We start from the raw sequence: 27,255 nt of genomic DNA, 5'->3' as shown, positions 1-27,255 counted from the left end.
CTCGTACGACGAGTCAAGACTAATTCTAAACTGGATCTCCACGGGTATGAGACTCAGAGACAATAATTTATATGTCATGTGCATTCACCCACATGTGCAGGGATTTCTACAGATTTGTTCGAAAATACAAGAGGGAGAAGAAGTACTATTTATGCTCAAGATAAGCAGGCTGAAAGAACTGAGAAAAATAAAGAGAGTGACATAAATATCTAAATAAACCCAGTTTTTCTCTTTTTTAGCCCTTTGTGTTGATACTTGAACCCGATCTGAGTATTGTGTACTGCTCGAATATATTACTATTGACATATTCGGATGTTATAGGCAAAACATCTGACATTTGCTCGACACGTGATGACTGATTATGATTACATGTGGGTCGTCGAAGCCTCCACCTGAGTGTCATCTGAAACAAAAGAAAAATAAACATAGTTGTTTACAAATGCACCTTTCTTTGTTTTGTTTCTATACATACAGTCCCTCATTCACTTTCTCTGAAACACATATTTGACTGTCAAGCTGGTTTTCGTGTGAGCTACTCCAAAATCTGATAACATTCACATACTAGGTTTTGTGCACAAATATATATTGGCCCCAAAACAAGATACAACTGTAGTTTCACTGATTTCAGAAAGGCTTTTGATTTGCCACTATCAAATAGTGATGATACCAAGAGCATTTCGCAGCCTTTCGTGTCGTCATGTCGTGTTCGTCAAGGATGTATTCCAAGTCTGATATTGTTTACTTTCCTCTTTAATAAATTAGCTGAAGTCATGAAGTATGAAAATTGTGTTATATTTGTAATCCAGTATTTAAGGGATCAGGTGAAGGTGTCTTCTTCGAACAGAAACTTCTACGTATATGATTGTTTTAGACTGTTAAGCTAATACCCGTCCATCTGTATGGAGTTCCTATACTTCGAACCGACATTTGGTATTAGTGAGTCTGAAATGGCGTCTCGTTTGTCGCGGTTTCGAGATCTGGTTGATTAACTGCTTCTGATACAATTCACGATCGATGGGGGTGTGTGGTGCACTGAGATGCTTAAGCTGAAACAATAATGACCGGACGTACATTGTATACACTTCTGCATTTTCACAAACTACTAAGGGCATACCTTTGTTTTGTCCTCTGTGTCTCCTGTCACATTTTGTGTAAGTACCAATACCTGTCCTCTCATATCAAAATGAAGCCATCTGTAATTCAAGTACAGAAGGAACATGACCAAATGCAAAATATTTACGATATTTTAAATGCCTGGCATAACATACTACTAATATTTTATGGATTTTGTCAATACCCTTCTTTGGCTATAAAGGTAAAATGACCACTCACAGCATAATGGCTGCTGCAACAACACACAGACCAGCAGCCACCATAAAGCTGAGGCCAGGTAGGATATCAAGGGTTGCTGGGTAGAGTTGGTTGAAGATCAGGGATGCCACCACAACAGCAATGCTGTCCATTGAAACCAGGAGTCCAAACAAGCGCCCTGTAAACAGACGATGAACATATTGAAAACAGGGAATGCATACTAAGTATATGTTTTAATAACCGTCTGTTGCATTTAAAGAACATTCAAAACCGTTGCTCTGATTCAGTTTTGATGTTTGTGGTGACATGAGGATAAAACACCAGATGTCCTGTTTGATTTAATTATTAACATCAAATCACATTATCACCCTCACTTCGTTAAATATATGGCTGACCATATGTAGAATGTTTAAGCCTAAGAAATGGGATACAAGCTTTACCTTGTTCAGTCGGATACCTGTTATCATCATTCTTTGCCAGCAATCCTTTAGATAATGTTCACATCTCTTTGTCCTGTACGCCAAGTGGAGACAACCGAGACTGACTTATATTCTGTCGTTAGCATATAAGAGTACTACTTCCATTGTGATCCAAGCTTTGCTTATTCAATCTTTACAACATCATGTTTGTTCTTAACCCTACCCTGTTCAGCCTGACTGACCATACTTGACAAGAGTGACCGAACAACAGCTGCTGGAAAGCCTTGAAACATGGACAGCAGTGTCACTGAAACGAAATGAATTGATTGCTGTCACAACGTTTACACATCAGTGGCGTGTGTGACAGATACATTTGATGCTCATACTAGGACATGCAACCATCTGGTGAATCAGGGACGGTAGGGTAGCCTAGTGGTTAAAGCGTTCGCTCGTCACGCCGAAGACCCGGGTTCGATTCCCCACATTGGTACAATGTGTTAAGCCCATTTCTGGTGTTCCCCGCCGTGATATTGCTGGAATATTGCTGAAAGCGGCGTAAAACCAAACTCACTCACTCACTATTGTGAATCACAATCAACTATATGTTTTGTATTTTCTAATTATTTACTCGATGAGGACTAAGAAGGATGAATTACATTTGTGCACTTAAAGCAGTTGTCATTTACCTAGAAAGACGTGCCATGTTCGTGTACTGAGTCCCAATACCACCAGACCGATGGCTTTGGAGATCAAACCCCAGAGTCCTACGGTGGTGTTCCTCAACTTCCTAACCAGAGGCAGAACTGTGACCAGCATTAAACTCCGAGCGAAGTTCTCCAGACCCTGATAGTAACCCAAAGTTGTCTGTGACCAGCTGAGTGGAGCTCGCTTTGTGAACAGGAGGAGGATGTCCGCTTCACCTGCAGCACGCCAAAGAGGTGACCTGTGTTTTAGTATGAGCAAACGCAAACAATAAGGATTAAGAAATAAAAGTCAATTTGTACTCACTCACTGTTCCGATAACAAAGAGGTTGAAGATGATAATCAGTATGATGATATAGAGAGTTCTCTTCCCTTGCCTCTTCTTCATCACACAACGACCAGACTCCCTTGACAGATCCCAGAAACCAATATTCGCAGAAACCTTCACCCTCTAGCCGTCTTGTTGTGCTCGCCTTTAGGTTTTCTAAACGTATGACAGCGTATACCAGTCCTAAGAAGGAACATCCACTCATGACGGCGAAGACGAATGTGAAGCTTGTATTGTCCAACATGACTCCCGATGTGAAGACTCCAACTGTTCCAGCCAAGAAGATAACAGCCTCCACGATTCCTATTCGCGTAGTTCTATTCTTTGGATCAGCAACGTGCGTCACGTAGCTGTACGATGCCATCAACAGGGCAGTAAAACTCCCAGAGAGACCATTTACTACAGCAGCGATCATCACATACTCCACTTTACTTGAAGGGTAAATGGAAAGAATCATATACCCAATGTAAGACAACGTTGTCCCCACACTGGGTATAATTACAGGTAGTTTCCGACCCACTTTGTCACCCCAGGATCCAAGGAAAACAGTACAATAAAACATGCCGGAACACGTTCTACAGCTGTTCTCTTTAAGATCAAGTAGGACGTCTCAGACTGGACATAATCCTCTTCTGTTTTGTGGTCCTCTTGGAATGTCTGGTTGCGCAGGCTGCCGCAGAAAGTCTCGTTGTACTTGTCAATGCAGACCTTGTTATACACAAATGCCTGGAAGGTTGGAATTGACAGAAAGAGTCCGATCATGTAAAGAAACAAAACTGGCTCGACTGTTATGAGATTCAAATCGAACTGCCGTCGGCAACATCTAATAACAGCCATGTTTTGGACACAGTCTGAAAAATACAAATGGTTTTGTGTGATACAAGCACACTGAGCAGAACTTCTAAAACAACACAGAATGCACGCTCTAAAACACAGAATAAATCGTTTTCTTCCACGTATACCACAAAAACTGATGAACAGAACACTGAGAACAGAACCCATTAGAATTGGTATTTTGAAAAAAAAAAATCTGTCATCAATGAATTCTTCAATGGATACGTATTGCTGTTTATATTGTAGTTGTCTATGCACAATACACAACAATATTAGATAAGATTCACATTCTGAGTACAGGCTCTCTGACCTGGTTGACACGTCATCGATTCCCAATTGCGCAGATTGATGTTCATGATGTTGATCACTGGATTGTCTGGTCCAGACTCGATATTTACAGACCGCCATTTAGCTGGAATATTGCTGAGTGCGGCGTAAAACTAAACTCACTCACTCACTCACTCACTCAAAGCTTTAGTAGCAGAAACTTCTTATAATGATTTGCAGTTTTGCACACATTGCGCATTTGGGTGATGATAGTAGGAGAATCAAAGCTTCATGGTGTCTGCAATTTACTATTTTACGCATCCCTTTTACCAGATTCTTTTGGATGGGGACGTTAACCAAGTCAAGAGTATCAAAGATGTGATCAAACACACCTGCAGTGTTATAACCCCCCATGACGTCGTTTCTAAAGCATGGTATATAACTGGCATTGTGCCAGCCAGTAGGTTTAGTCAGCAGTGAAGTATACCCCAACAACCTCATCACATTCACGTGACACATAAGGTCGTGATCGAGTGGCTGGTGACTGGCAACTGTGAGGCGTCAGGCTGAGAGTACGTTTTAGGTCTCTGTCTCGTAGGACAGGACACTCAGTTGTACATTCATATAATATTCACAGCTATTAATCTATTTGTTTGTTTTGTTTTGTTATCTGTTTGTTTCTGAGGATAGGCCAGACTGGATATTCTTTGGCCCCTTACGTTTTATGTTTTATATTTTAGGACAATTTTCAAATATACTCAGCAAATTTGAAAACTTTCTGTTTAATCAAATAAATTTACAAGTATATTAAACGTTAGTAAACAATGTGAATGTTTTAATATCGTGAAATTGTAAGTTCACGTACAAACATTTACTTTGTAGCTTATAAAGATGAAAACACGTGTGAAAAAGCAAATTCATGAATTCATTCGATGTATGTTTACTTTAAACTGAACACGCACATTCAATGTGAGCTGGAAAAACAAATTGAACATTTCATTTTAATGTTGGTTTGGAAATGGCACGCCTTTCATATCAAGAATGTCAACATGCTATGGGGAGGCTTGAGGCTGGTCAGTCTGCAAGAGCCTTTAATTGCTCACGACAAATAATTTTAATCTTGTGCATCAAACCGGAATTGCCGACCGTCCGAGGCCGGGGCGTCACTTGTAAACTCACTCCGGGAAGATCAAGCAAAACGATTACGTCATCTTCGGAACAAATTTGTTAATGCAACTTCCACCAGTGAGGAGATGTTTGCTGGAAGAATAATTGCACAAACTGTCAGAAATCGCTTGCGTGCCGCTGGTCTTAGCGCCCAAAGATCCCATAATGGACCAATTTCAACGCTTCTTCATCGCCGCAACAGACTCGTGAGGACCACAAGACACAAAACGGTTCAATCCCAAACAGTGTAATTCGGTTGTCTTGACATTGAGATTTGCGGACGGCCGGGCCCGAGTGTACCGCAGGCGAGGTAAACGTCACGCCCATGTCTGCGCCTGTGAAGTATACAGATTTGCGGGCTGCAGCGTAATAGTATGGGGTTTGTTTTGTGCACACGGACCTTCTCCCCTTTCGAGGGAACTTAAATACTGCCAAGTACATGGATCAGATTTTGCAACCGGTCTTGCTACCATTTATGCACAGACATGGCCCTGGACTGACGTTCCAACAAGACAACGCTAGATCGCATACGATAATTCTTAAAGTCCATACATAGAATGTTCTACGAAATGCCGGTATTCAAGTTCTGCATTGGCCGTCGCGTAGCCCCGACCTCAGTCCTATCGAACTGGGTCGACGTGTTCGTCAGTAAGTCAATCCACCACAGACGTTGCAAGATCTTCAACGTCAGTTTTGAGCAATGACGACGTCTTCCTCGGGGTGTGTTTACTAACGTTCTAAGATCCATTTGCTTTCCGTTGATGTCAAGATGTTCTATGCACAGCATACAACTAAAATTATTGTCAAAAACATAACATTAAAAACCTAGTCCAAAACTCCCGAGTGTCCAGTTTTCCGGTTTTGCTCAGTATATGAAGCCATATATGTCATGGTAATTAATTGCTTCTGTTAAAATTCATAAGTTTACAACATTGTTTCAACAACAATTATTTAAGCAGTGGTGTAGAAGTTATCATTTGATGCTGTGCACCATGATCATGTCAAAACAGATTAACTGTTGCTCTGCTTATGTACATAGATGTCTGCATGGTGGCTAAGATGGTAACAACGGATAGTTTAGTTGACATGTTAAGTAACGAGTAATCGTCTACGCCAACACACCTTCTCCTTTAAAGATGCACACTCACAGACGCAATAACACTAATGCTGTCACCAAAGCTCTGAAACCTCCAAGGCCGCCTCCGTGGTGTAGTGGTTAGAGCGTCCGCCCGGAGTGCGGAAGGTCGCGGGTTCGATCCCCGACCGCGTCATACCAAAAGACGTTAAAATATGGTACTTGTTGGTCCCTGCCTGGCGCTCGGCATTAATGGGTACAACAAGGACTGGTCGGCTAAGAGTCAGTATAATGTGTATGAGTGGGGTATCCATGCTTCACTGCGGCATGGTATCTCGGTGGGCTAGCACTATAAAACCAGCTTAAGTCTGGGCTAGTACAAGCAGCCGCACATACACACGCGCATGCACGTCGTCATATGAGCGAAATATTCTCAAGCACGACGTAAAATCCAATAACACTTCACCTGAAACCTCCAATGTGACAACCAACTTCATCCACTAAGACAAAACCCTATCGTCGACCACTGGATGATTCAGATGGCGTGAATGGTCCATAAACTTTGCTCAGAGTTTGCAGGAGTAAGAAATACCTCTCTTGTGTGATGTGCTTTATCTTGCAAAACCAAACTCCCCACCCACACACACACACACACACACACACACACGCACTATTATCCCACTGCACGCCTAGCTTTTCTTTGTCCAATACACACAAAGGAACCTACACAAGACTATTTTTCCGACTGGACTTGCGTCCGTTATTTGTTAGTTATTCTAGACAATTTGCTGGAAAGATCCATTTAACACAGATAACTTACCTCTTTGCATCCATACGACAACTGATTGGGTGGAGAAGGAGATACGTTGACTCTCAGACACACAATCACTGGCTAAGACAACATATACTTACCACGAGTGCAGCAAAAGATAAACGGTGATACCTATCAAGTCCTTTTTGTAAACGTGACAGAAAAGAAATGATTGGCTCCTGGTATTACATATAATAACTCCTTAGGTACGTCAGTCCCTGGCGTTCGAATTGTTATCTGTTTTCTAGATATCAATATACGTAAGGGATGTTTCCCCGCTGAAATTGAATGGGTTGATGATGATACAAGTTTCATAATCTAATACATGTATTTATATGCACACACTGCGAATAATTACTAACCCGCCCAGAGACAGTATGGCGACAAGGAGTACACGTTATTTCACAGAGTAGTTGTCCAACAACCGACCTTCATCTCTGGGGAGGTGGACATGTATTTGACCAGGTTGTGACAATGACGTGGGTCTTTCGTGACCTACTGCTTTAGATATCCATTCGCCTGTCGTTACGTTTCGAAGTCCCAGAGCATTGTTGTAAATGGAATGTACACTGCAGAAGTCCATGTCAGAACGTCTGGTGGTGGGATGGCCTCGTGATGGGGGTGGGGTGGGGGGGGACTTGCACCTCCTTTTCACCCGTTTTCATGAGAGTTTTAATGGACTATTAATAAATATTCAATAAACTTTCCAAGACAAAAGGGGCGTGGGGTGTGGGGTTGCGCACCCTGCACCCTCCTCTGGATCTGCTTATGCAGATTGTCATAAGCTGCGGCCATATTCACCCACGAACCCTGATATTTGCTCATAACATCACCAGCTTAACTGATCCTGGCTGTATTATACCCAGAAACTGCACTTTTCCTTAAAACGTTAACTTGAATTTAATATCACTTCTGTGAGTGACATTTTAGAATTTGGGAACAGAATAATATCAGAACAACTTTCAGCCTGTTTGTTTATCACTGAAATGTACAGCAACACACTGACACGCTTCACAGTAAATTTCGAGTTTTACCCTGACCATGTTCACGTGCACACGAAAAACGCTAAAATGAAATTGGCGAAACAGGTTGTGAATGACGAAGAATACAACCACAGCATGCTTTGACTTTTGTCTAAGGATCAAAATGATGAACCCAGGTTTCATATTGTGTTAATAGATCTGCCCGATAGTTATCAGAAAGTATACTAACCATGACTCTTTTCCGTTTATGTTCCTCTTATAGCATTCCGGGTACCCAACGAGCTAACACCTTACTCATGTGCAAATGTTGATGAATAATTCGCTCTATTGACGTTTTACTAATGCCATGTGCAGTAGCTAATTGGCTTATAGGCATACGCCGATCCTGCATTATTGTGTCAAGAACAGAATTGACTTTATCTTTGGTGGTGACTTCACAGGGGGCGACCAGAACGTGGTTCGTCTTCAGCGCTTTGCCTACCCCTTGTGAAATCAGCACGCCACTGTTTTACTGTACTGAATGAAGGTGAAGTATCTCCCAATGTTTGTGTCATCGTCATGTCTTCGGAATTTGCTTGGGAGTAAATCTTTTTAAATAAAGATATTAAATCACAGCTCTACATTCTGTTTTGTCCATTTTGAGCAGCGTTTTAGAGCAAATGGGAGGTAGTGAAGCTTGACAGGAATATATAGGCAGTTCAGTTTGTGCAATTCATGCTTTAGTACTGTTCTATATACACTAGCAGTTTGCTGTGTCTGGGAAGCTTCTGGGACAGCCCTCGTATTCTATACAATGACATCAGATGGAAGAGATCACGTTAACAGATACTAGTAATGTTCCTGATTCAATCCTCACTTCAACTGAATGGGTGGAGAAAGAAATACCTTAGAACTTCAGACCATCAAACCCATTCACTGGATTAAAGCAACTTACACTTAACAGTATATAATATGATATCTAGCAAGTTATTCTGTCCGGCCTATGTGAACGTACTCAACTGACGGGATAAATACAGGCTCCTGATACGACAGATAAAGGATATATGGGTCACATGGGTCAATCCCTCGCTTTCGGATGGTTTCTGTTCCATGAACAGATACCTCATACTAAGCGTAATTGCCCGCGAACACATGTACGAATTTATCTTCAACAACCCGTGTTTGTCACAAAGAGACTTTTGGATCGGGTCGTCAGGCACGCTGACACATATGATCTTATATCTCAATTGCTAAAATCGACGCTCACTTTGTCAATCACTGGATATTCTGGTCCAGAATTATTTAGAGACCGGCCGTGAAATAGCTGGAAAATTACTGATTGCAGCGTTAAAAGCAAACTATAAAACATAATGAAGAATGGATTCAAAACAAATGTACACCTTACAGGTCCTAATATCTATTTATGTGCTAACTTCAACAATTTCTTTGGGCATACCAAAATACCAATCAAAATGAGTTACGTTGTTCTGAAAGTAATTCTTTGACTATTGTATTTTACATGCTATCGAGTATGCGTATATTGGCACGTTGTAAAAAACTACTTCTATTTGGACTTGATTGTTAAAGTTACTAGCTTTAAACTTTATTTCATTTCTATGTTGGGGCCACTAAACATTTAAGGATTGACTGTGTATTTCTTTCGTTGCATTGAGGTATGAAACTAAAACCAATGTGCAAACTGTATGAATCCGCGTAGCCTGAATTCTTACAAAAGTTGCACATTGGTTTAGTTCAATAATCTCAACTGCTATCCCCTGATCAATCCTTATAATTAAATTCAACAACAAATACTATAGGCTTTCAACAATATTTTATTTTAACACAATCAAATTCATCGAAACAGATATATTTGTTACCACCGATTAACATTTTCGGTGTAAGAATTCGACCAATGGCGTGACATGACTCAGGTGACTCATTTACATAAAATGACACGCCTACCAACCATTAGCCAATCAGCATAGAGCACCCCCAAACAGCTGTCAATCAACCAAGCTAACATCAGGGTAGCGAATCAGAGCGGAACAACACAACGTGACGCGTTCCGGTAACAGCAAAGTTTCAAGTTCAAACATTTGAATTATTACCAGCGAACTGAAAGACACAGTTTGAAAAGTGAGAATTGGAAATGAAGCCCGATGACATGAAGTTAGTGGAACTGAGATTGTTAGTGGCAGCAGTTTTGCGCAAGTGGAAAGGGGCTGTGATGTGACTGGGATTGCGATGCCATGAACTGATGTTCCAACATGCGCATGCTCTTGTCGAGGCGTTACAATGGCGGAAAGCGTCTCGCTAATTGTTAGTTTTGAGAGTAGTCGTTGTGTGGCGACTATAACTACGCACGGAACTTTCATTCCTATGGCCACTCATAAACATTATGTGACAAAGTTCAAAGCCAGCGTCACTCATGGCTTGGATTGCTGTGGCGCGAAGGCAATGAAGCAGTGTATGACTGACTACATTGGGCATTGCGACATATGTCAGAAATGAAACGAGTGAACTGGTATTTTTGACTGGGGTTGCTGTATACCAAATGTTGTGTGCGTCTGGAGAATTAAAGTGCATCTTTATTACAGTGCGAAAAAGTGATCCGGCATTTGGGTCACTTTTTGTCAAAGAGCTGGCGAAGTGCATTGACGGAACATTGGGTTATATCATTCGTCGCGTATACATGTATTCGTTTTCGGCTTTGCGCTTCATCGCTGCTGAGACCACCCTGGATGTTTTTTGGTTTCGTTTCGTGGGACAGTGTGACATATTCAACATTGCTATCATCTACCGCAAATTCAAAGGATGTGGGCGTAAGCTGCTGGTGAAATTCAAGACCACGACTTACAAAATGGATGGCCAAGTCGTACCATACTTTGTACCGGAGGATAACAGGATTGGATGCCGAATGCAGATAAGTGCTAATTTTCATCAGATCACTTGTTTCAATGATTGATTTATGTTGTGTGGGACGCGACAAGCCATGTTGTACATTGTAGTTTAATTTAGCATCAAGCATATCATGTGCAGACTTAAACTGCTTATCTCTTACAATGTCAATATCTCTCCCGATATCATTTAAGTGTCTTTTCAGGGCAGAACGAACATTTTTCAAAGTGTTCTTGTGATACTCGGCAGCATGTGCAGCCGGCATATTTTCATATCTTGCTTCCTGGTTTTTAGGCTGTGCCTCAGCGTAGACAAATCTCAACATTGTGTTAAGTTCCTCTGGTGTAATTGTTGAAAATCCAGTCCTCCCCTCGCTCTCGAACGACCAATCTAAATAAACAAAACGAAAACAATATCTAGAAACCTGACTATGACAGACCCAACTATGTAAACTTTGAACTAGGTAACTTTATAGCAAATCATTTTTCTCGGTTAAATCTACATAATATAATCTCATTCTGATAATTGTTCCATTTTAAAAAATACAACTTTGTGCTGATGAACTGTGTTTCGTTTTGAGAAAATATACGTAGGATGGAATTTGAAAATAATATTTATATGAATTGTGTATATCTACCTTGGAATAGTTTAACACCCCATTTTGTGTTTCTTTTTGTGGATGTTGATTGTCCGTAGTCGTCCATTCGAAGTAAATCATTATTTGATAAACGTTTGAAACGATGTGTTTGGGATGGCTTATCATCGACTTGCATTGCACGTCATCTCGTGATTTGCCGATGTTTTTGTAGATCTGGTTGATGCTGTTATCTCTAACAAACTTTCAATTTCTTCCAGGTCTAAATCATCCGGAAAATCAATGTTATCCGTGCTAAAGAGTTGCAACGTTTCCGGTAGATTGATCTTCGAAAATCGACTCAAAATTCACCAGATCAAAACTTCCGTACTTGGAATCGGCCATCTTGTTGGAATGTAAACAAGACAAGTTGCAGACGACTGTTCGCTGACTGCACGTGGTAACCACAGTAACCAGTCAAATAATGTATTATGACAAACACTTTTTTATTAAATAAACACTCTATTAACGTTCACGGATGATTTTGAGTTGTTTGTTTATATTAACTCACAATGTATCACTTCAATGTTTACCCAAAGTTCATTAAGGTACCCGAGTGCAAGGGAATTCCCTCGCTGTGTAAAGGTATTCCCCGACATTCCTCAGGTCCGAAAGTAGTCCGGTTCGGTGGGCGTGGCTTATTTTTTTAGATTCATTGGGAAATGAAATCAAAAGAAATGTTCCCAGTTAACCAATCAGATTGCCAGAATTTTAATGAACACAATAAAAATGTAATTATTACCTCGTGAACGAAGTCCAAAGCATTTATCGAGAATTTACTACTTGAACTTCAGCACCAAAACAAGCATATATATAACGCTGATAAAAATACCCTTGTAGAGAAGGCCTGTGTTCACCAGGCACGAGTGTTGTTTACATCGTTTCGTTGCCATGAAGTCGACAATGGAGTTGAAGGCAGTCTGACGTCCCATATCTTGACTTGCTGGCGCATCACGTTAACAGTCTATGAACACATTTCGTGACTCACAAATCAGTACACGTGTTATTATACTGTGGTTGGGTCGAACAGCCATCGAAGGGGCCAAATAATAGGTCGCAACCTATATCTCTGCGGACAAATATATCTGTATGATCTGGGTTGTGGCAGTGTCTTGGATCTTCGGGTGACCCACTGACTTAGATATTCAGAATCCACCTCAGACATTCGCCGTCGCTAGGTCACAACGTCCATCTCATCGAGAGTAATGTTATAAAAGCAATATACACAACAATAAAGTGGAGCACTTTTATGGATAGACAACTTCTTTGTTGCAGTAGTAGTTGCGACGTTTTGGTGTAGATCCTGACACCGTTATCAAGCAAATGATACACAACAGCCATTTCCGACCACACCCAAGCCAACCCGAACCATACCATACTTTGGAACAACATCAACATCCTTGAAGACAGCAGGTCAGATTACAAGATAAGAAAACTCTTAGAGGCAATCAACATCAAACGACTGAACCCGGCAATCAACACAGATCAAGGTTATTACACCCCCACGGCTTACGATCAACTAATCAAGCCTAATCCACCCTTTGTCTACTGGCTTCAATGATTTCTTATCAAAACAAGTCTCAAGTCAACACACCGTACAGCACCAAAAACCGGATAGTAAACCATTGAAATATTCGTAAATACAGTAGGAAATACATGCCATGACCGGATTTACGTATGTTTTCAGATATTTCCGAACTTCGAGCGTATATTTCATATGAATCTATACCTTTGAAACATATGCTCATCACACATTTTCGTATGCACAAGCACCTCGTTCATGTATGCCATGACCGGATTGTCAGGGATTTCCAAACATGAATTGTAAAACAGATACCCCGGTAAATACATGATCATACAGTATTTCCAATGCATTCCTGTGAATTTCAGTGGGTGTGGAAATGTCCGATTCCGTTCTAAGTTTACTATGGTTGAAAATATGGGTATTTCCTTAGGTGGGGAAACACATGTAAATTTTCAAATTTGCAAATGTTTACATGCCTTAGATATTTATGCATCATACCGGATTTCAGGGGTACGTATATGAACGGTTCATACATGTTCATGTGACCTGTGCTCAGGCAAGATGGTCATATGTTTCCATGTTTTGAAATACTTGTTTCATGTTACTTCATTTTCACATATTTTGATACGTTTGAAATTATCGTTCATGTGACCTCATTAATCTTATCAATTAACTGGTGTAGCCAAGAAAGCAGTATTATGCAAGCTAACACGCCTTCTCATGTTGCATTCGCGCTTCCTACCAGTATCAGTTACGTCTTGTAATGCGCTGCCTGTATCGAGGATCAAAAGCACAGCGATGAACAAAATGAGATCCCCTTTGTCCTCACAGGTGTCCCTAGATATATCCCGACAGAATAGTCCTATATTTCTGTTAGAGCACAGGCAAATACCCCCAACTATCCGACTCTTAATTTCAATGTTTATGCAGCTCGAACTGATGTGTAAACTGTAATTCTGGGAGTTACATAATTGAAATATCATTGCACAACACGTGGCCCTTTTTAATAGCCTCATAGTGGTTTAACCATGTTATTACCCATTCCGCTCAGCCTTTACTGTAAATATAACAACCATGAATAAGCAAGACTAACTTTTCCACTGTATCTCCCATCTCACTGATTCTCTTTTCCAAGTAGCTCTATATTCAAGTGATATACTTTCAAAGACTACCTATAGCGTTAGTCTTGACATACAGGCTTGATCTACACTTCATGCAATAACACTGAGCTTGGCCACAGCTGTTTCAATAACGCAAATATAGACGATAACAAACAATGTCATATCAAATGATTTATTGTGGTACTTATATGAGTCCTTGTATGCGGTGTTTTATGCCCGTAAGGCATAGTCTGGGGCATCTGATGGTGGCATCCGTTCACTGGGCAGGCCATATGTTCGGACAAGGAATGCAGGCCCGCCATGCCTTTTGGACATCCGCCTTGAGTGTCCATCTAGGCGTTTGAAGTGCCGATCCACAAACTCTGATCCCCAAGGCAACGGTCTTAAAAGGAAATGTTTGGCTGCCTCGTTTTCATCTTCTCCTTCTTCGGAGAAGTCCTCCTCACTCGAGATATACTCATTTGATTGCAGCAGTCTCTGTAATTTGGACACCTCGTCCGTTGGCATTTTTCCTTCTAACACACGGAGAGCCGTTCGCCTGCGGTTGCGTTTCTGCAAGGAAACCATGATATTATAATAATACAGCTTCAAGAGGTTACCATTTTTTATGCGTGACCAAAAAATCTGTAATATCCCTATTTGTCATTTCAGATTAACCACTACCGACAAATAAACTTCACTACATCTATCTTATACTAATTTGCTGAAAGTGTTGGCGGTAAAGGTAGCCAAACTTGGGTATGAAATAAGAAAATAACGTGGAGGCACAAAAACATGATCCCAAGATTTGCAACTGTTATGGGACGTAACAAACGACACGACGCAACTGTGCAAAACTTAATCGACAATAGTTCCGTGTCTGTTTTAAATAACCACTGGTTTCATTAATATTGATCTAATTTGTCTTAAGTTTTAACGATGTTGTGTCTTTATGGAAGTACTATCAGAATCAGTAGTTCAATTAAAAAGCTTCTCGTGTAATTTGTCGAAGTTTTATTAAATGGATTCAAACAAACACAAAAACTGCATTCTAGTATACTAAAATGCAAATGCAGTCAACACAAATCATTGTTCTGTTTGTATATATTGCAACTTACGTTTGCTTTCCTCTGCTGTCTTTTTAGCTTTTTCCTGCAGTCCTGCAACACCCCCTTCTCCTTCTTCTTAAAAGTCGACTTTAAGCAATGAAAGTAGGTCACGGCTGCCTCTGCAAATATGTTTTTGTATTTCAATTGTATTCATTGCTTATTTAAGGAAGTGAGTGAGTTTAGTTTTACGCCGCATTCAGCAATATTCCAGCTATATGGCAGCGGTCTGTAAGTTGATACAGTGATCAACAGCATGGGCATCGATCTGCGCAATTGGGAACCGATGACATGTGTCAACCAAGCCAGCGATCTTGACCACCCGATACCGTTAATCGCCTCTTACGACAAGCATGGGTTACTGAAGGTTCATTCTAACCCGGACCTTCACGGGTGGAGTGAACTGAGTAGGTGAGTGAGTGAGTGAATAGTGGTGAATAAACATGGTTATAGATAATTTACAGATGTTTCATCAATGAGTCAGTTATGGAAAGTACATGTTCATTGTTTACATCAGTTGTGTTTACAGCAATACTATTATCAATGCTTATTTCTTGTCAGGTCGTAAACGCACGTTTAAAATATTTGTCGTTGACTTGCTGCTCCTCCCGGCTGTTGATGAGTTGTTTCGCTTTTTTTGTTACCTCTCGGTTAATAGGATGATCAAATCTGAAAAGAAAATGATTTTCTTGTGGTCTAGGTTTATAGTTTTCTAGTTATAACTGTATACGACATTTTTAAACATATTCTAAAGCAAGTGTACAGACTGAAGTATACAATTTTACCTCAGCGTAAAATCCCATTTCGTTGGTTCATCAGATTCAGCAAGTTCCCTTACATCATAACGGACGGATGCCTAAAGAATAAAGGATTTGTTTGGTAAATTTTAAAAACAAGCATCTCTCTCTCTCTCTCTCTCTCTCTCTCTCTCTCTCTCTCTCTCTCTCTCTCTCTCTCTCTCTCTCTCTCTCTCTCTCTCTCTCTCTCTCTCTCTCTCTCTGAATTATAGCAATCTTGGATATCAACATTGTGGATATTGTGACAAATCTTTAAAACACTACCAAAATGCAACGTAACAAAAAGCAAAATAACGACATTACCTTTACTGACGGTGGAACCTTCCTTCCTCTGCCTTGGGTAAGGCCTGCTAGTCTGCATAGGTCGTCCACATTCACTTTCACTGCTATTTCTCGCTCGTTCAAATCTATAGAAGAAAGTAATATTACAAAAAGCTAGAGGATAGTTAAATCATCTTGGAATAATAATGACCGCAATGTATATTGATATCGTAAGTCATTACATGAATGTCACGAATTTAATGCATCGAACCCTGGTATAAAATGCATATTGAAATTAATGCGAGTGTCATTGCATAAGAGTAATGCAACCACATAGCTAAACACACTATCACAAACGTGTGCTCGGACTAATATCTTTGAGTTGAGAGAGAGTTTATTGACAGTATGGGGGGCCACTGGCCCATTATACATACAGAAGATACAGTGTATTACACCACCAAGCGCCTGCGACATATACATATACACACATACACACACATACATATATGTATATACATACATATACATACATACATACACATATATATATATCATTCATGCAATGACAGGAAACGTGCTCGTAGTTTGAACGCTAAGAATACATACTTTGCAAGCAATGATAACACATGGACATTTTTACTTGCTATCAACTGTTTAAATTTGTTTTCCGAAGGGAATGTATGATAATAGGCAGGAATAATAGCTCGTCTCAGTCCATCATAAAATGGGCATACTAAACAAAAATGATATTCTGATTCAATATTTCTAACCACACACAAAGGACATAACCTTTCTTCCCTAGCTAAACCTAGTTTCCTACCTTGTTCAATTAATAATATATGACTGGAGCAGCGGAGTGATGAAAGGGCAATACAGTAAACTTTCACTGGTAAACACGAGAGGTAAAGTTCAAAATTTGCGTCATGTTTTATAGAACGGTACAGAGTTAGTTTATTATACTTACGGAGGGCTTCGATCATGTGTCCGAGTGCCATCCTTACCGTTAACGTCACCGTTATGAAGGGGTTGCGGAGATAAAGTACCCGGATGTGAGGGTTTTCAAAAGGCGTGTTCACACGTGGTCTCCCGCCTTCTTGGCCTGTATTTTGTCCAACCTGTTAGACAACCGTCTAGCGACGTCAGTGTGCGTGTGTTAGCATACAAAACGGAATACTGAATTTAAAAATATATTGAAAATGTTTGGTATCGTTTCTTTTGGACATTAGTTTAGTTACGGTGGCTCACAACATTACGAACGTTTTGTCTGACTACAGCATGGCCCAACACTCAGGCTGAAACGTGCTTTACAACTCCAGCTGGGAAATTGAGGAAACAATTCTGTTTATGTGTCACGTGAGTTAATATGAACACACAATAGCAACACGCACTAAACAGAGTAAGGGAGGTATCTGAATTGTCTCCAAAATGTTTTCGTGAGAGATTTGTTTCTAAATGTCAAATCAGAAAATGTAAAAAATTGTATAATTTAACATGGTATTGGGTAATTTGTAGTAAATCGAACAATTTGATTTTGCTATTTTGTGAGAAAACACGAAACGCCACTGATTACTTCCGATAATGTTCCCACGACAAAGGAGCATTAGCGAGATCCAGCCTTGATGTACAGCGGTAATAGTTCATCCGATCCGGGAATTACCTCATAGCTATCAAGTTATAAAGGTCAGACTAATTTCACCTGATAATTGTTCCCGATAATAGCTACAGTCACTGTGAAAATTGTGAATCCGGACAGAGGCACTCCCAATGAACACCTTGTGTTGGTGTTCATGTTAGGTGAGTGGAGTGTGTTTCACTGCAGCTGCAGTAACATTGTGAAAACCTCCTGTGTGTACCTTGCAGCCTAGCCGATAGTCGATGACGCAAGAACATGACTGCCAAAATTGATGCTAAAGTGTCTGCAGGGTGTGAACATTATTTTATGAAAAAAACTGCCATTACTCCTCAAATGAAAATAAAATATCTTATTGAATATCGGATTGATTATGTTCAGTTTCATCTATTAAAGTTTTCATCGCTTTAAACTTGTCAGATTACGTGGAAAAAACTGCATGTGCCGTTATGATTCAAAGATTATGTCCTTGCTTTCAAGCCGTACGTCAAGACATGCACTGTAGTGAGTGTTGCTCCCCGCAACTGGGGTACAAGACATTTACTGTAGTGAGTGAGGCTCCACGTCACTGGGGTACAAGACATATACTGTAGTGAGTGAGGCTCCACGTCACTGGGGTACAAGACATATACTCTAGTGAGTCAGGCTCCCCGCCTCTTGGGTACAAGACATATGCTGTACCGAGTGAGGCTCCACGTCACTGGGGTGCAAGAGATGCACTGTGGTAAGTGAGGCTCCACGTCACTGGGTACTAGACATGCACTGTGGTGATTGTTGCTCAACGTTTATGGGGTACAAGACATATACTGTAGTGAGTGAGGCTCCACGTCACTGGAGTACAAGACATATACTGTAGTGAGTGAGGCTCCACGTCACTGGAGTACAAGACATATACTGTAGTGAGTGAGGCTCCACGTCACAGGGGTACAAGACATATACTGTAGTAAGTGAGGCTCCACGCCACTGGGGTACAAGACATATACTGTAGTGAGTGAGGCTCCCCGCCACAGGGGTACAAGACATATACTGTAGTGAGTGAGGCTCCCCGCAACTGGGGTATAAGACATATACTGTAGTGAGTGAGGCTCCACGTCACTGGGGTACAAGACATATACTGTAGTGAGTGAGGCTCCACGTCACTGGGGTACAAGACATATACTGTAGTGAGTGAGGCTCCACGTCACTGGGGTACAAGACATATACTGTAGTGAGTGAGGCTCCCCGCAACTGGGGTACAAGACATATACTGTAGTGAGTGAGGCTCCACGTCACTGGGGTACAAGACATATACTGTAGTGAGTGAGGCTCCACGTCACTGGGGTACAAGACATGCACTGTAGTGAGTGTGGCTCCACGTCACAGGGGTACAAGACATATACTGTAGTGAGTGAGGCTCCACGTCACTGGGGTACAAAACATGCACTGTAGCAAGTGAGGCTCCCCGCCGCAGTGGTACAAGACATATACTGTAGTGAGTGAGGCTCCACGTCACTGGGGTACAAGACATATACTGTAGTGAGTGAGGCCCTACGTCACTGGGGTACAAGACATATACTGTAGTGAGTGAGGCTCCCCGCAACTGGGGTATAAGACATATACTGTAGTGAGTGAGGCTCCCACGTCACAGGGGTACAAGACATATACTGTAGTGAGTGAGGCTCCACGTCACTGGGGTACAAGACATATACTGTAGTGAGTGAGGCTCCACGTCACTGGGGTACAAGACATATACTGTAGTGAGTGAGGCTCCCCGCAACTGGGGTACAAGACATATACTGTAGTGAGTGAGGCTCCACGTCACTGGGGTACAAGACATATACTGTAGTGAGTGAGGCTCCACGTCAATTGGGGTACAAGACATATACTGTAGTGAGTGAGGCTCCACGTCACTGGGGTACAAGACATATACTGTAGTGAGTGAGGCTCCACGTCACTGGGGTACAAGACATATACTGTAGTGAGTGAGGCTCCACGTCACTGGGGTACAAGACATATACTGTAGTGAGTGAGGCTCCACGTCACTGGGGTACAAGACATATACTGTAGTGAGTGAGGCTCCCCGCAACTGGGGTACAAGACATATACCAGTAGTGAGTGAGGCCCACGTCACCGGGGAACAAGTCATATACTTGTAGTAAGTGAGGCTCCACGCACTGGGAGTACAAGACATGGGGTACAAGACATATACTGTAGTGAGTGAGTGAGGCTCCACGTCACTGGGGTACAAGACATATACTGTAGTGAGTGAGGCTCCACGTCACTGGGGTACAAGACATATACTGTAGTGAGTGAGGCTCCCGTCACTGGGGTACAAGACATATACTGTAGTGAGTGAGGCTCCCCGCAACTGGGATACAAGACATATACTGTACTGAGTGAGGCTCCCCGAAACTGGGGTACAAGACATGCACTGTGGCGAGTGTTGCTCCACGTCACTGGGGTAAAAGACATATACTGTACTGAGTGTTGCTCCACGTCACTGGGGTACAAGTCATATACTGTAGTGAGTGAGGCTCCACGTCACTGGGGAACAAGTCATATACTGTAGTAAGTGAGGCTCCACGTCATTTGGGTACAAGACATGCACTGTAGTGAGTGAGGCTCCACGTCACTGAGCTACAAGACATATACTGTAATGAGTGAGGCTCCACGTCAATGGGTTACAAGACATGCACTGTAGTGAGTGAGGCTCCACGTCACTGGGGTACTAGACATATACTCTAGTGAGTCAGGCTCCCCGCCACAGTGGTACAAGACATATACTGTAGTGAGTGAGGCTCCACGTCACTGGGGTACAAGACATATACTGTAGTGAGTGAGGCTCCACGTCACTGGGGTACAAGACATATACTGTAGTGAGTGAGGCTCCCGCAACACTGGGGTATAAGACATATACTGTAGTGAGTGAGGCTCCCCGCCACAGGGGTACAAGACATGCACTGTGGTGAGTGAGGCTCCACGTCACTGGGGTACAAGACATGCACTGTAGTGAGTGAGGCTCCACGTCACTGGGGTACAAGACATATACTGTAGTGAGTGAGGCTCCACGCAACTGGGGTACAAGACATATACTGTAGTGAGTGAGGCTCCACGTCACTGGGGTACAAGACATATACTGTAGTGAGTGAGGCTCCCCGCCACTGGGGTACAAGACATGCACTGTAGTGAGTGTTGCTCCACGTCACTGGGGTACAAGACATATACTGTAGTGAGTGAGGCTCCACGTCGCTGGGGTACAAGACATATACTGTAGTGAGTGAGGCTCCACGTCAATGGGGTACAAGACATATACTGTAGTGAGTGAGGCTCCACGTCACTGGGGTACAAGACATATACTGTAGTGAGTGAGGCTCCACGTCACTGGGGTACAAAACATATACTGTAGTGAGTGAGGCTCCCCGCAACTGGGATACAAGACATATACTGTAGTGAGTGAGGCTCCCCGAAACTGGGGTACAAGACATATGCACTGTAATGAGTGAGGCTCCCGTCACGTCACTGGGGTACAAGACATGCACTGTGGTGAGTGTTGCTCCACGTCACTGGGGTACAAGACATATACTGTACTGAGTGTTGCTCCACGTCACTGGGGTACAAGTCATATACTGTAGTGAGTGAGGCTCCACGTCACTGGGGTACAAGTATACTGTATGAGGGCCCCACTGTCACTGTAGTGAGGCTCCACGTCATTTGGGTACAAGACATGCACTGTAGTGAGTGAGGCTCCACGTCACTGAGGTACAAGACATATACTGTAATGAGTGAGGCTCCACGTCAATGGGTTACAAGACATGCACTGTAGTGAGTGAGGCTCCACGTCACTGGGGTACAAGACATATACTGTAGTGAGTGAGGCTCCCCGCCACTGGGGTACAAGACATATACTGTAGTGAGTTAGGCTCCACGTCACTGGGGTGCAAGAGATGCACTGTGGTAAGTGAGGCTCCACGTCACTGGGTACTAGACATGCACTGTGGTGAGTGTTGCTCCACGTCACTGGGGTACAAGACATATACTGTAGTGAGTGAGGCTCCACGTCACTGGAGTACAAGACATATACTGTAGTGAGTGAGGCTCCACGTCACTGGGGTACAAGACATATACTGTAGTGAGTGAGGCTCCACGCCACTGGGGTACAAGACATATACTGTAGTGAGTGAGGCTCCACGTCACTGGGGTACAAGACATATACTGTAGTGAGTGAGGCTCCCCGCAACTGGGATACAAGACATATACTGTAGTGTGAGGGCTCCACGTCACTGGGGTACACGACATGCACTGTAGTGAGTGTGGCTCCACGTCACAGGGGTACAAGACATATACTGTAGTGAGTGAGGCTCCACGTCAATGGGGTACAAAACATGCACTGTAGCAAGTGAGGCTCCCCGCCGCAGTGGTACAAGACATATACTGTAGTGAGTGAGGCTCCACGTCACTGGGGTACAAGACATATACTGTAGTGAGTGAGGCTCCACGTCACTGGGGTACAAGACATATACTGTAGTGAGTGAGGCTCCACGTCAACTGGGGTACAAGACATATACTGTAGTGAGTGAGGCTCCACGTCAATGGGGTACAAGACATATACTGTAGTGAGTGAGGCTCCACGTCACTGGGGTACAAGACATATACTGTAGTGAGTGAGGCTCCACGTCACTGGGGTACAAGACATATACTGTAGTGAGTGAGGCTCCCCTGGCTGGGGTATAAGACATATACTCTACTGAGTGAGGCTCCACGTCACTGGGGTACAAGACATGCACTGTGGTGAGTGTGGCTCCACGTCACAGGGGTACAAGACATATACTGTAGTGAGTGAGGCTCCACGTCACTGGGGTACAAAACATGCAATGTAGCAAGTGAGGCTCCCACCGCAGTGGTACAAGACATATACTGTAGTGAGTGAGGCTCCACGTCAACTGGGGTATAAGACATATACTGTAGTGAGTGAGGCTCCACGTCAATGGGGTACAAAACATATACTGTAGTGAGTGAGGCTCCACAACTGGGATACAAGACATATACTGTAGTGAGTGAGGCTCCCGAAACTGGGGTACAAGACATATGCACTGTGGCGAGTGTTGCTCCACGTCACTGGGGTAAAAGACATATACTGTAGTGAGTGAGGATTGCTCCACGTCACTGGGGTACAAGACATATACTGTAGTGAGTGAGGCTCCACGTCACTGGGGTACAAGACATATACTGTAGTGAGTGAGGCTCCCGCCACTGTCAAGACATATACTGTAGGGTACTCCACGTCATCATAGACATGCACTGTAGTGAGTGAGGCTCCACGTCACTGGGGTACAAGACATATACTACTGTAATGAGTGAGGCTCCACGTCACTTCCAATAGTGGAAAGAGGTCGCAACTGGGGTACAAGACATATACTGTAGTGAGTGAGGCTCCACGTCACTGGGGTACAAGACATATACTGTAGTGAGTGAGGCTCCACGCCACAGTGGTACAAGACATATACTGTAGTGAGTGAGGCTCCACGTCACTGGGGTACAAGACATATACTGTAGTGAGTGAGGCTCCCACGTCACTGGGGTACAAGACATATACTGTAGTGAGTGAGGCTCCCCGTCAACTGGGGTACAAGACATATACTGTAGTGAGTGAGGCTCCACGTCACTGGGGTACAAGACATATACTGTAGTGAGTGAGGCTCCACGTCACTGGGGTACAAGACATATACTGTAGTGAGTGAGGAGGCTCCACGTCACTGGGGTACAAGACATATACTGTAGTGAGTGAGGCTCCCCGCCACAGGGGTACAAGACATGCACTGTGGTGAGTGAGGTTCAACGTCACTGGGGTTCAAGACATATACTGTAGTGAGTGAGGCTCCCCGCAACTGGGATACAAGACATATGCTGTAGTAAGTGAGGCTCCACGTCACTGGGGTACACGACATGCACTGTAGTGAGTGTGGCTCCACGTCACAGGGGTACAAGACATATACTGTAGTGAGTGAGGCTCCACGTCAATGGGGTACAAAACATGCACTGTAGCAAGTGAGGCTCCCCGCCGCAGTGGTACAAGACATATACTGTAGTGAGTGAGGCTCCACGTCACTGGGGTACAAGACATATACTGTAGTGAGTGAGGCCCTACGTCACTGGGGTACAAGACATATACTGTAGTGAGTGAGGCTCCCCGCAACTGGGGTATAAGACATATACTGTAGTGAGTGAGGCTCCACGTCAATGGGGTACACGACATATACTGTAGTGAGTGAGGCTCCACGTCACTGGAGTACAAGACATATACTATAGTGAGTGAGGCTCCACGTCACTGGGGTACAAGACATATACTGTAGTGAGTGAGGCTCCCCGCAACTGGGGTATAAGACATATACTCTACTGAGTGAGGCTCCACGTCACTGGGGTACAAGACATGCACTGTGGTGAGTGTGGCTCCACGTCACAGGGGTACAAGACATATACTGTAGTGAGTGAGGCTCCACGTCACTGGGGTACAAAACATGCAATGTAGCAAGTGAGGCTCCCCGCCGCAGTGGTACAAGACATATACTGTAGTGAGTGAGGCTCCCTGCAACTGGGGTATAAGACATATACTGTAGTGAGTGAGGCTCCACGTCAATGGGGTACAAAACATATACTGTAGTGAGTGAGGCTTCCGCAACTGGGATACAAGACATATAGTGTAGTGAGTGAGGCTCCCCGAAACTGGGGGTACAAGATTTGCACTGTGGCGAGTGTTGCTCCACGTCACTGGGGTAAAAGACATATACTGTACTGAGCGTTGCTCCACGTCACTGGGGTACAAGTCATATACTGTAGTGAGTGAGGCTCCACGTCACTGGGGAACAAGTCATATACTGTAGTAAGTGAGGCTCCACGTCATTTGGGTACAAGACATGCACTGTAGTGAGTGAGGCTCCACGTCACTGAGCTACAAGACATATACTGTAATGAGTGAGGCTCCACGTCAATGGGTTACAAGACATATACTGTAGTGAGTGAGGCTCCACGTCACTGGGGTACTAGACATATACTCTAGTGAGTCAGGCTCCCCGCCGCAGTGGTACAAGACATATACTGTAGTCAGTGAGGCTCCACGTCACTGGGGTACAAGACATATACTGTAGTGAGTGAGGCCCTACGTCACTGGGGTACAAGACATATACTGTAGTGAGTGAGGCTTCCCGCAACTGGGGTATAAGACATATACTGTAGTGAGTGAGGCTCCCCGCCACAGGGGTACAAGACATGCACTGTGGTGAGTGAGGCTCCACGTCACTGGGGTACAAGACATGCACTGTAGTGAGTGAGGCTCTACGTCACTGGGGTACAAAACATATACTGTAGTGAGTGAGGATCCAGCCACTAGTGTACAAGACATATACTGTAGTAAGTGAGGCTCCACGTCACTGGGGTACAAGACATATACTATAGTGAGTGAGGCTCCCCGCAATTGGGGTACAAGACATGCACTGTGGCGAGTGTTGCTCCACGTGACTGGGGTACAAGATATATACTGTAGTGAGTGAGGCTCCACGTCGCTGGGGTACAAGTCATATACTGTAGTGAGTGAGGCTCCACGTCAATGGTGTACAAGACATATACTGTAGTGAGTGAGGCTCCCCACGACTTGGGTACAAGACATATACTGTAGTGAGTGAGGCTCCACGTCACTGGGGTACAAGTCATATACTTTAGTGAGTGAGGCTCCACGTCACTGGGGTACAAAACATATACTGTAGTGAGTGAGGCTCCCACGTCACTGGGGTACAAGACATATACTGTAGTGAGTGAGGCTCCCCGTCACTGGGATACAAGACATATACTGTAGTGAGTGAGGCTCCCCGAAACTGGGGTACAAGACATTCACTGTGGCGAGTGTTGCTCCACGTCACTGGGGTAAAAGACATATACTGTACTGAGTGTTGCTCCACGTCAATGGGGTACAAGTCATATACTGTAGTGAGTGAGGCTCCACGTCACTGGGGAACAAGTCATATACTGTAGTAAGTGAGGCTCCACGTCATTTGGGTACAAGACATGCACTGTAGTGAGTGAGGCTCCACGTCACTGAGCTACAAGACATATACTGTAATGAGTGAGGCTCCACGTCAATGGGTTACAAGACATGCACTGTAGTAAGTGAGGCTCCACGTCACTGGGGTACTAGACATATACTCTAGTGAGTCAGGCTCCCCGCCACTGGGGTACAAGACATATACTGTAGTGAGTTAGGCTCCACGTCACTGGGGTGCAAGAGATGCACTGTGGTAAGTGAGGCTCCACGTCACTGGGTACTAGACATGCACTGTGGTGATTGTTGCTCCACGTCACTGGGGTACAAGACATATACTGTAGTGAATGAGGCTCCACGTCACTGGAGTACAAGCAAATACTGTAGTGAGTGAGGCTCCACGTCACTGGGGTACAAGACATATACTGTAGTGAGTGAGGCTCCCCGCCACAGGGGTACAAGACATGCACTGTGGTGAGTGAGGTTCAACGTCACTGGGGTTCAAGACATATACTGTAGTGAGTGAGGCTCCCCGCAACTGGGATACAAGACATATGCTGTAGTAAGTGAGGCTCCCCGCAACTGGGGTACAAGACATGCACAGTGGTGAGTGTGGCTCCTCGTCACTGGGGTACCAGACATGGACTAGGGTGAGTGAGGCTCCACGTCACTGGGGTACAAGACATATACTGTAGTGAGTGAGGTACAAGACATATCACTGGGAGTGAGGCTCCACGTCACTGGGTACTAGATATGCACTGTGAGGATTCTTGCTCCACGTCATTGGGGTAAAAGACATATACTGTACTGAGTGAGGCTCCACGTTTATGGGGTACAAGTCATATACTGTAATGAGTGTGGCTCCACGTCACTGGGGTACACGACATGCACTGTAGTGAGTGTGGCTCCACGTCACAGGGGTACAAGACATATACTGTAGTGAGTGAGGCTCCACGTCAATGGGGTACAAAACATGCACTGTAGTGAGTGAGGCTCCCCGCCGCAGTGGTACAAGACATATACTGTAGTGAGTGAGGCTCCACGTCACTGGGGTACAAGACATATACTGTAGTGAGTGAGGCCCTACGTCACTGGGGTACAAGACATATACTGTAGTGAGTGAGGCTCCCCGCAACTGGGGTACAAGACATATACTGTAGTGAGTGAGGCTCCACGTCAATGGGGTACACGACATATACTGTAGTGAGTGAGGCTCCACGTCACTGGGGTACAAGACATATACTATAGTGAGTGAGGCTCCACGTCACTGGGGTACAAGACATATAGTGTAGTGAGTGAGGGTCCCCACAATTTGGGTATAAGACATATACTGTACTGAGTGAGGCTCCACGTCAATGGGGTACAAGTCATATACTGTAATGAGTGTGGCTCCACGTCAATGGGGTACACGACATATACT

At 43.6% G+C, this 27,255-nt stretch overlaps 2 protein-coding genes across 2 annotated transcripts; both read right to left on the bottom strand.

The window, feature by feature from the left end:
- Positions 1–232: 232 nt before the first annotated feature.
- On the bottom strand, positions 233–2,832 carry LOC124275542 (solute carrier family 46 member 3-like). Its single transcript, XM_046711115.1, has 6 exons — positions 2,739–2,832; positions 2,417–2,650; positions 1,954–2,037; positions 1,333–1,489; positions 1,115–1,193; positions 233–403 (listed from the first exon to the last, which is right to left on the bottom strand). Exons 1-6 carry the CDS (start codon positions 2,818–2,820, stop codon positions 236–238), a joined length of 804 nt encoding a protein of 267 aa, XP_046567071.1. The 5' UTR covers positions 2,821–2,832; the 3' UTR covers positions 233–235.
- An 11,423-nt stretch (positions 2,833–14,255) lies between these two features.
- Positions 14,256–17,192, bottom strand: LOC124275525. The gene is made up of 3 exons (XM_046711103.1): positions 17,162–17,192; positions 15,152–15,261; positions 14,256–14,606 (listed from the first exon to the last, which is right to left on the bottom strand). Exons 1-3 carry the CDS (start codon positions 17,190–17,192, stop codon positions 14,265–14,267), a joined length of 483 nt encoding a protein of 160 aa, XP_046567059.1. The 3' UTR covers positions 14,256–14,264.
- Positions 17,193–27,255: the final 10,063 nt, after the last annotated feature.

This window comes from Haliotis rubra, unplaced genomic scaffold, assembly GCF_003918875.1.
Source record: "Haliotis rubra isolate DU_JTF1 unplaced genomic scaffold, ASM391887v1 Scf20, whole genome shotgun sequence".
In the NCBI taxonomy this organism is placed as follows: domain Eukaryota; kingdom Metazoa; phylum Mollusca; class Gastropoda; order Lepetellida; family Haliotidae; genus Haliotis; species Haliotis rubra.
This window is presented reverse-complemented; position numbering and strand designations above follow the sequence as displayed.